This window comes from Calliphora vicina, chromosome 3 (assembly GCF_958450345.1).
Source record: "Calliphora vicina chromosome 3, idCalVici1.1, whole genome shotgun sequence".
In the NCBI taxonomy this organism is placed as follows: Eukaryota; Metazoa; Arthropoda; class Insecta; order Diptera; family Calliphoridae; genus Calliphora; species Calliphora vicina.
Genome location: NC_088782.1, coordinates 20,603,080 through 20,614,300, shown reverse-complemented (window position 1 = coordinate 20,614,300; position 11,221 = coordinate 20,603,080). Strand labels below are relative to the sequence as shown.

Genomic DNA, 11,221 nt, shown 5'->3' with positions numbered 1-11,221 from the left:
TACCCAGTCACAGCAACACAGACTCTTTGTCTGACATGATGATTTTAAATGGCACATAATTTTATGTTTATACTCTCTCCCACCACTGACAAATGAAATATTGCTGTTGTCTTTACTCTTCATAACATGTTTTTTTATAGTTATTGTTTGTTTTGGGGAGTGGTGGGGAAGTATGTAACAGGAAATACAAAAAAAGTTTATAAAGAAAACACAAGCAACAAGCGAAAACCAACAACAACTACTCCTAAAAGTAGACAACAAAGATTTAAAGAGATGTGAAATGAATTGAAATAAACATTAAAATTGGTTGGATCATCTAACAGAGAAAAAAACGAAGTAACAAGTAACAACAAAATGTCTGATGACATATTTTTAAATGTGAAAGCAGATTATTAGTGATTATGAAATGTAAATTAAAGGAAAATTACTGGGTTTTTCTTGAGTTACTACTGCATTATTGTCTTATTTATGTTTTCTTTAATAAATTTGTTTTTCTTTTTCTGCTTTTAAATCCCAAGTACTTGATGAATGTGTCAGAAATATGTACAGAAGAATGGCAGCTAAAATAAACTGTTTACATTTATTGTTTTTTATTAATTTTTAATTCAAAATTTGTTTTAAGCACAGAGTTAAAATTATTCCTAACAGGACGTATGATTAATATTTAGAAAATTAAATAATAATCATATGCCATAGTACCTAATTAATAATGAAGATCTTCAATTACAAGTTTCCTTTTAAAAATTACTAGTTGAACCCGGTCCGCGATGCTGGCCCTTAGAAAACATCTGTTTTATATTGCATCTCGATCTAGATTTTAATACACAGTGTAGAACAAAGTCTGTGATTCAACCTTCAATGTTAATACATGTGGTGTCATTCCGGCTGGCTAGAATGAATTCAAAAACTCAATAGGATAATTGACGGCTTGTTCTTCGTTCATTACTGTGTCTATCGATTTGTATTTTATTGTTTCGCCGGACAGTTTCAATTGTATTTGCTTATTGAGCTTGTTAACATCATAATTTGTTGGTGCCAAAATTGCACCATAATTTTGGTAGTTGGTAAGACTTGGGAATACCTTGTCATTAACGGCTTGAATATTTATTTGCATTTGGCAAAAGTTCGGGAACGAAATCTCATTTGTGGCGGGATCAATTGGAATTTTTCCATTTCCGATGTCCAACAATTGTTTTGAGAATGTTTCGGCAGAAGGGTATTACAGCAAATGCACACGCATGTTCGTTGATAGCGTTCGGCTTATGTAGCTTTATTTCCAGTGAAATAAATTTGAAGAAACAGCGCACCATCATTGGCAAGCGGGAGCAATGATCCAATTATGTGGTACATTTGGCCTTGAACTTTAAAGATGGACATGAAGCCGACGTCACACAGTGGGGCAGAATCAGTGGGGAAATAAATCTGGCATTTCTAAACGGCTTATCCGATCAGGATGATATTTGACATGGGCGTAGACAAGGAGTATTCGAGTTTAAGTTATCCTGATCGGATAAGCCGTTTAGAAATGCCAGATTTATTTCCAAAAAATCTAAATCTAGGAACCAATTAAATGAAAATCAATGCAAATGTATGGAAAATCGAGCTTTGTTTTGCATCGTTTTAGTATACGTCGCGTTTCTCCAGGCCCAATTGTTTGGGTACCCCCCCTGAGTATTCCAGGGTATGTGCCACTAGCATGGGTGGATCGGCCCTCCAAAGTTAGTGGGGATCGGTCATACATTTAGACTCGATTGGGGCACTTTGCATGGGTCAAAGTGGGATTTTTCAAAATTTGAACTTTGGGTCAAAATAAAGAACATGAGAATTCATTTTAGAGATATAGTTCCTTGTGCAAAGTTTCTTATTTTGATTCCTCGAATACGATTTTCCTTGTCACAAAAGACTTTAAAAAATTAGATTTTTTACCTTTTTACGCCTGTTCAGGTCCATAGGTAGCAAACCGTTCAAAATTCAAGGAAACAATCAACTACAAAAATGTACCTAAGATCTCAATAAACAACTTTCTAGAACATATGAACTTCCTAGAAATGATTTTTAACATCGTTTAGGTAGGTCAATGTAAGTTAGTAAGAAAAAGTGTTTTGGGCCATAAACTATTAAATTATTATAAACTAAAGCATGCTTTTAGGCAGGTTTAAAAAAAATATTTCTAAATTTAATTTATTTCCAATTTTTTAAAGTTTTTTGCGATTTTGATCTTGAATATGAAGTTTTCTTGATTTTATATGTTCACAATTTTTCTATATGACAAGGGCTACAACTTTGCCTCAGAGAGTAAATCAAAATTCCGAACTGTTTGCAAGATATGAGAATGAGAAAATTATCACTTTTTTGCAAAAATGACACAGAGGCCCCAAATCTTTGGGACCATAGAAAGCTTTTATGTGATTGTTTGCATGATTAAATTTATTGTAAACAAATTGACGATTTGAGTTTTTGTTTATAAAATTGTAACGGAACTATGAAATTTTAACAGATTAAAAAGTGAAAACGGACTACATATATTGATGGTTTCGCTGTTACGACTCGATATGTGTTCTCCTATTTTAAGATTTTACAAAATTGGATTTTTGTTCTGAATTAAAATAATATTCAATGTTGTTGTTATACACAATAGCTTTTTTTATTTTTCTATAGAAAATGTTGTTTTTTTTCTGCAAAAATATTTGTAATCTTTATCTTAAGGCACAGTCGTACATATATAGCTCTGTTACTTGTTTGTTTTATTTTTGTTTGACCAAACGGAATGTCTCGTTTCTATGTAATAATTCCTCTATGGTTTGACATTTGATTTAATTTTCATCTTTGGGATAATCTACATCATCTTGAAATAAATAATGTTGTTGAAATTTTTTCTTATCAGCAGTATCGCTTAATACTATAGGAAAATGATAAATAGAGTGTCTTGACTCTTCTTCCTTGCTATTGAAACGATTTCCATTTAGATTACACTGATGAACAAAAAATTTGCTAAAATACTGAGCCAGCTCAAAGCATTCTAAACAATGATGGGATTTATTGTTTGTTACATAATTGTCGAATATTAGACGTTCGGGATGTATTTGAAAGCCATAAAAGGGTAAACTGTAAAGAAGAAATTGTATTTAAATTAGATTCATTCAGCAATTCATCAATCTACTGAACCTGTTGTGTTCCACTATAGTTATGAATTCCAAACCATTATCATCTTTATTGCAGGCCAAAACTTTCCATTGTTTGTCAATTTCATTGATACACAAGTCCTTCTTTGTAATGCAGCACCTATGATTGTGGACACCAAATGATAGAGAGGCCATTCTTGATTTTAATTCTTTGTCTATATTTGCAAATAATTTGGATGAGGCTAAAACTAAAGGTTTAAATAATAATAGTTAGTTATTAAATTTATGAAAATGCCGTTAGCAGTTTTGCACACTAAGCTTACAATGAATTTATTTTTCAACTCACTTTCATCACTCTCAAAATTTACAGGCAATGAGCATTGCTTTAGCAGACAATGCTGTCGTATATCTACGAGATTAGCCGAATGCGTTAGCATTAACTGGAAACCCAAACATGTACCCCACAAAGGAAAGCTTTTGCCTTTTTCACATAAATCTTTGGCAATTTCAAAAATATACTTAGAACTTTGAACGCAATCACTGCGCAAATCTTCGGTACACTTTGTAGTGTCAAAGTATACAGCTCCACCGGGCAGCAAAATACTGTAAATAGTTATACATTTTGTTAATATGGTTTTTTAATTAAATCTCAACTATATAAAGATTACAAACATACCCATTTATTTTGCTCATTATATCCTCGTAATAGGAGCGGGGACGCTTAATCCTTAAAAGGAAATGAAAAACATTAATGATATATTTTAGTTAGTTAGTTTTGCAAAAAAGTGATAATTTTCTCAGGCTCATAGCATGCAAACCGTTCGGAATTTTGATTTACTCTATGAGGCAAAGTTGTAGCTCTTGTCATAAAGAACAAAAATTGTGAACATATAAAATCAAAAAAACTTCATCTTCAAGATCAGAATCGCTAAAAACTTAAAAAAAAATAGATTTTTCCCCTGTTCAGGTCCATAGGTAGCAAACCGTTCCAAATGTAAGGAAACAATCAACTACAAAAATGTATCTAAGATCTCAATAAACAACTTTCTAGAACATATGAACTTCCTAGGAATGATTTTTAACACCGTTTAGGTAGGTCAATATAAATTACTAAGAAAAAACTAAAGGAATTAAGTTTTTTGGTTAGTTTTTACTATTAAATTAGTATTAACTAAAGCATACTTTTAGGCAGCTTCAAAAAAATTTACTTCGAATTTTTTTAAAGTTTTTTGCGATTTTGATCTTGAAGATGAAGTTTTTTCGATTTTACATCTTTGCAATTTTTGTTCTTTATGACAAGAGCTACAACTTCGCCTTAGTGAGTAAATCAAAATTCCGAACTGTTTGCAAGATATGGTCCTGATTATCACTTTTCTGGAAAAATGACACCGAGGCCCCAAATCTTTGGGGGCCCATAAAAAGTGCATGACTTTGGGCAAAACTGGGAGACACGGGTCTTTTGTAATCAGAGTGCAAAAATTATATAAAAGATGTGTTTTGTACGAAAAAAATTTAATTTACTATAGTAGTGTTATTAGTTTGCGTGATCTACATATTAAAATAAAAAAAAAAAACTTATTTGAGGAACTTACTTTAATTTTGTATTTACTATGCATATGCTTAGTGTGTAAACGTGTTAAGTCGCTTTTTAAAAAATTTTGCAGGAGGCATAAAATAAAAAACATTCTAAAATATTTTGTTGCAAATATTTTTAAAAACTTTTAATGCATAATGGAAATAATCATTTTTTGCATACCACAATATCGACTTTTACATACCAAAGTATTATAACAACGAGAAAAAAACGAAATAGTTGTTATTTTTAACACGATGTTTTATATCTTGTTAGAAAGATAATTTTGTCTAGAAGCTTAGGTTTATTGCAAATATTTAAGAAATAGTATTTAAATAGGGAATTTTGTTTAAGATATCAAAAAAAGTACCATTATTTACCCAATTTTACAACATTCAATCAATTTCCGGCATGTGTTCTAGTTATCCGATTGCACTTAAATTTTGCTGTAGTTAGTTTTAGCTACTAATGAACAAAATAATAAAATAATCAAATCTATTTGTTAAGGGCACCTCTAATGTACATATGTTTGTTAAAGCAATGACGATCATGTAAAATTATAAATTTCTGAATGAATACTAAACTATTGTTGCTGCGTAATTGAAATAGTCAAGAATGCCGATTAATTAAAAATAAATTAATAAAAATACACAAGTATATATCGTTAGCTTAGTACGCAAACGTGCCAAGTCCCATTTTTTGAATTTTATAGGAGAGACAAAACACGTTCTGTTGGCTTTAAGTATCAGTTGAAAAAATAAAATAATTGAAATGGCTTTAGAAACTGAAGCCATTTTTAGGGACTTAGCTCTTTTGATTTTTATGATTTTGTGTGTTTTTGGCTGGACTTAGCACATTTTCTTATAATAAATTTTTATTTCTCGTTTTATTATTTTACAAATTGGTTTTATTATTTTATATTATTTAAATACATAACAAAAAACAGTCTTATTTCATTGCTGTAAAACAAAATAACTCAAAATCTTAAATCAATTAGTTTTTTATTATTATTTCAAAAATCTTTATTTCAATCCAAATCTTTATTTCAATCAAAAGTGGACTAGCTAACGATATATCAAAATATCAGTTCCGTTTTCTTGTGTTGGAAATCAATGTTTATAAAATTTTCTAAAAATTTCTCACTAACTACCAATTGTCTGCAATGGGTTAATCAAATTCATTTCATTTTCTAACGCGTCATCATTGTATTGTTTTTGCATTTCTCTTTGTTAATTTCTTGTTGTTTTTGTTGTTAACATGCAACGAATGACTACTTAAGGCACGGTCAGATTAGGCAAACATTTGACTAAAATTGTCAAATATTTTTTTGCATAGTGTGACCACTGAGTGGCAGAAATTTTCTTAATTTTTAGGCAAATTATTATTTGATGTTTACAAAATTTCATATGATCAACTAATGGTCAAATGAATGTTCTCAAAATTTAAATATTTTTTTGTAATAATTTTTATGGCTAGTTGTTCAACTAGTAATGCATAATTTTAGGCAGCTTTAAAAAATTAATTTCTAAATTTATTTCGAATTTTTTAAAATTTTTTACGATTTTGATCATGAAGATGAAGTTTTTTTGATTTTATATGTTCACAATTTTTGTTCTTTATGACAAGGGCTACAACCTTGCCACGGAGAGTAAATCAAAATTCATAACTGTTTGCAAGATATGAGCCTGAGAAAATGATACATTTTTTGCAAAAATTATGCGATATTCGTTTGTATTTTTATAAAAATTTTTATGAGGCAAATATTTGTGAATGTGACCGCAAGTGAAACGTGTTTTCTCATATGTGTCTTTGGCAATATTTAATGTCCGCTTTATCAAACAAAAATGGGCAAACAAATGTGCGTAGTGTGACCAGAAAATGATATTGGTATTGCTTGCAATATTGAAAAATTTGACCTTTACGATTTAAAGGTTAACGTTTTCGGATTTTAGGAAAACTTTCAGACTATATTTAAAATTACCTGGACTATTATATTCTGAACAGATTTTACTTAAAATTAATAACAGTAAGGAAATTGGGCTCATTCGCCAAAATATGGCCAAAAAATTAGTTTTTCTCGAAAATCGCAAAATTTAAATCGCAGGTACGGAAAAACTATAGGAGGTATTGACATATTTTTTTCACATTTTTATTCCCTATTATGTTTTCAATAAATCTCCATGTGATGATCAGCTAATTCTGAAATTTGTTTAACAAAATTTTTAAAAATTTTAAACTGCCCTTAAAAAAAATTTAATTTTTTTGGTCATACCTGCGAATAGGTTAACGATTTCCTACTAAGACGAAATGTCATATACAAGTGAATATGGATATATTTTAAGTAAAAATGAGCTTTTATTTTAATATTTCGCAAAATATGTTAATTTTGTTCGTACATTTCTTGTTCGAGTGGCCTGAGACACGTTAATGGCCTGGCGATTTTTTAATAACTTTAACATTTTTTAACCAATTTTCGTCTTTTATATCTTATTATAACGACAATTACGTACACATTTCGATTCTTTTAAATTAAATTGTAAAAGTCATTATTTAATGGCAAATTTTTTACAAAAACTGAAAAAATTGCTGTTTTTTCCCTTGTAAATGCACCGGAAAACTTCAGCGTCGTTGCGCCACCAGTTAACGTTATCCTATCATCCTAATATTTTACATGACATGTTTCTACAATACATAGAACAATTCTAGATGGGGGGACGGTCAAAATTCGCAATTTTATTGTTTTGGAGCACTCTAATGTACATATATATTTTTGTTTATTGAATGAAACAAATATTTTTGAGAAAAGCTTATATTTTTAGGTTTATATTTTTGCTCCCCAAAGCTTATGGTGAATATGTTTCATCAATGTTACAAGTTGTGATTTTGACACGGAAGACAAAGATCTCTCAGACCTTATAGTCAAGACCTTGCCCCCACCGAATGTTTCGATCGATGCGGAACGCTCTCTCTGGGATACCCTACACCACCATAGTGGGGAGGGTAGTATGCGTTTGTGCAGATGTTTGTAACGCTCAAAAATATTAGTCTAACACCCACCTTAAAGTATACCTATCGACTTAGAATCACTTTCTGAGTCGATTAAACGATGTCCGTCCGTCCGTCCGTCTGGTCGGCTGGCTGGCCATATAAACCTTGTGCGCAGAGTACAGGTCGCAATTTTGAAGATATTTCGATGAAATTTGGTACATATTATTTTTTCGGCTCAAGGACCAAGCCTATTGAAACTGGTTGAAATCGGTCCATTATTTCACCTAGCCCCCATACAAATGTCCTCTCGAAATTGGACTTTATCGGTCATAAATGTTTAATTTATGTATGTATCTACACAAATTCCGCTCCAAATAAGTTTTATATACACAAAATTCATGTCACCAAATTTTGTTACGATCGGTCCATAATTAGTCATAGCTCCCATATAGACCCACTTCCGAAAATCGCTTTAACGTGCATAAATCGCTTAAAAATGTTGGTATACACACAAAATTCAACATAGTAAACTTTAATATAGACATAAAACACACCACCTAATTTCATGGTGATCGGTCCATAATTGGTCATAGCCCCATATAAGGCCCACTTCCGAAAATCACTCAAAAATATAAATTATTGAAATTTTAAAAGAAAAATGTTTTTGCTTTTTTACTTAGTGTAGGCTATTATATGGTCGGGCTTGACCGACAATACTTCCTTACTTGTTTTTTGTTTAAATTTTAACGTAATTTTTAGTATTTTCTTCCTTAATAAATATCACAATAGTTTAACTTCCTGGATTGTTTCCAATATTTTACTAGTGTTATTAATTGTTTCATAAATAAATGTAAGTATATTTACCAAATCGGTATGACCCGGCCACCGGCTGATTCCAAATATTTAACATAATTTGCCGCAATATAACTGTAATAATCGTTTCCGAATGATTTTCGTAAGTCCGCTGCAATATCCATGCATAAAATACCAATTACCGGTGTGAAATTATTGTTATTTTGATGAGAACTGGATATTGTTATCATTGATTTATTAGTTTACTTGATTTTATATGTACAACTTTTCTTTTTTTGGTTTATTACAAACAAAAATCTAAAATACAAATGTATTGCACAAAATCAATTTTATTTTTATTTTGGCGATGTGTGATGCACGATATCTTGAGCAAGACTAAATATTGAAGATAAATAAAACAATCATTTTAAATAAAAATTGCCTAGTCATAGAAAAAAAGAATTTTTTTAAACAATGCAAAAAGAAATTGCAATTAAAACAGTATGTGTTTGCACATAAGTTTCACAGTGTATGTAGTAGTAAGTCTATTTAGTTTTTCTTTAGTTTGTAAGTTGAGTTATACACGTTACCACACATATAAATAATGTGTTCAACTCAGTCATTATACCCCACACCGTCATAGTGGGTATTATGCGCTTGTGCTAATGTTTGTAAAGCCCAAAAATATTAGCCTAACTCCCATCTTAAGTATACCGATCGACAAATAATGTACACCTAAAAATTTTCAGCGGATCGATTCGTAATCAAATTTTATGGCGATCGGTACATAATTGGTCATCACTATACTAATGTATCAAAATTTTAATAGAATAATGATTTGCTCATACTCAGTGCAGGGTATTATATGGTTGGGCTTGACCGACTATACTTTCTTGCCTCTATTTGAAAATATACAAATTTAAAATCAAATAAGCACAGAAAAAACAAAAATTCAAATACAATTACAAAATTCATAAAGTCAATTGAATATTTTATTGCAATGGGACCTATCAGAAATGCACACATACATATGTATTTATAATTGTTTCTAAATTAGGGGAAATATCCAATCTAAAGACAAAGATGACAGCAATGGCTGACGAAAATAATACATAAATAAAAGAAAACTAAATATATACTGTGATTTGTCTTAAGTTAAATATGTTATTTTCCAAATATGCAAACGATTTTAACTCCCTTGATTTATTATACTCATGTTCCTTCAAAATTCCAAAAAAAAAACTTTCTACATTTGGATTTTAAGTGTGATTTGAATTATAAGCAAAGCTAACGTTAAAAGGGTAAGAGTGCTCAGTTATGAACACGGGTTTATTTAAGTATAGTGTAGTTTTAAATAATAAAAAAAATAAAAAACGAGGACGGTGTAACACAGAAATAGTAACTAAGTTACCAATTTCAATTACATATTTTCTTTTCATTATTTTTAACATATTTTATATAGAAGAAACACAAACATACACACACACACCAAAAATTGTTGTTGTTCTCACAACAGAACATCGAACAATATAATTCTCAAACGGTTTAGATGAAAATAACTATAAGTAAGGTTGAGTTACAGTCGATGCGGTTCACACAAGACACGAATGCGCTATACAAGTCTCGGAAATTGTAATATTATAATTGAAGAGCCGACAGACTTTACGAAAGTAAAACCTGTTGTAAATTTTTGGAACAATACGAGACCTTTGGTTGAGTATTGGATAAATTACCTACACAGTGACTTCGGTTTTCTGTTCTCACAGTGGCTTTGGCTGTCTGTTCTCACAGTGGTTTTGACTATCTGTTCTCACAGTGACTTCGGTTGTCTGTTCTCACAGTGGCTTTGGCTGTCTGTTCTCACAGTGGCTTCGGCTGCCTGTTCTCGTAGTTTAAGCAATCATTGTATTATTTAGAATTTAGACACTAAGAATTAAACATTGTAATATTTTAAAACCAACCATCTCCATCAAAAAGCACCCGAACCCGAATGCAGAGCGCCGAACCTGCGTTAATTAAACCCAAAAAGGGTACATAATAATCGTCTTGTTACTTAAGGTTTGTGGACCCGTAAGTAAGCCCTGGACACGACTAAGTTGCCTCAGCCGACGACAAAACCACGTTACAACGGCTCAATAAGTCCGTGACTTTTTGAATTTTCCTCCATTAAACTGAAAGGGCAACACTGCTCCTGTCAATAGACAGCTGTCAGTTGACTCCTGTCAAAATTTGAAAAAGCTGTGTCATTGTGTTTGATAGCAGACTACAGACAGTATGACTTGAGAAGAAAATGGAAAAAAGTGAATTTCGTGTGCTCCGATCGGAAATTGAAAATGCAAGAGCTTGTGTAAGCCTTAGGCACCTCACATGGCTCAGTGATTTCAATTTTTGAATGATCACTAGGTTATGAGAAAGCTTTCCGCAAGATGGGTGCAAACGTAATCGTGTGACAACTTCGCAGGTGTATTTATACGCCGTTTTGCGCCGTTTCGTAACTGTGGATCCACCAGGATGAATCTGTGCCAAAGAAGGCCATCATGGATTTGTCAGCCAATAAAGACATGGCTACTGTTTGTTGGTATGCACGCGGTATAATCCACATACACAGTGCAACACGAGAAAAAATTAACCATACACGGACAGCACGAGGTGATAAAAGTCCAACAAAAAAGACCCGTGTCTCCCAGTTTTGCCCAAAGTCCTGCACTTTTTTAAGGGCGCCAAAGATTTGGGGCCTCGGTGTCAT

The 11,221-nt window shown here is 31.5% G+C and overlaps 1 protein-coding gene across 1 annotated transcript; it reads right to left on the bottom strand.

Annotated features, from left to right (window-relative positions):
* Positions 1 to 2,712: 2,712 nt before the first annotated feature.
* On the bottom strand, positions 2,713 to 8,845 carry LOC135954824 (gamma-glutamyl hydrolase-like). Its single transcript, XM_065505061.1, has 5 exons — positions 8,548 to 8,845; positions 3,799 to 3,849; positions 3,469 to 3,725; positions 3,166 to 3,370; positions 2,713 to 3,105 (listed from the first exon to the last, which is right to left on the bottom strand). The coding sequence occupies exons 1-5, from the start codon at positions 8,724 to 8,726 to the stop codon at positions 2,814 to 2,816; spliced, it is 984 nt and encodes a 327-aa protein (XP_065361133.1). The 5' UTR covers positions 8,727 to 8,845; the 3' UTR covers positions 2,713 to 2,813.
* Between the last annotated feature and the right edge of the window lie 2,376 nt (positions 8,846 to 11,221).

Coding starts and splice junctions, on each gene's coding strand:
- LOC135954824 (XM_065505061.1), bottom strand. CDS start 8,726: ATGATAACAATATCCAGTTCTCATCAAAATAACAATAATTTCACACCG. Junction 3,850..8,547: donor GGCCGGGTCATACCGATTTG/GTAAATATACTT, acceptor TTTCCTTTTAAG/GATTAAGCGTCCCCGCTCCT. Junction 3,726..3,798: donor ATAATGAGCAAAATAAATGG/GTATGTTTGTAA, acceptor AACTATTTACAG/TATTTTGCTGCCCGGTGGAG.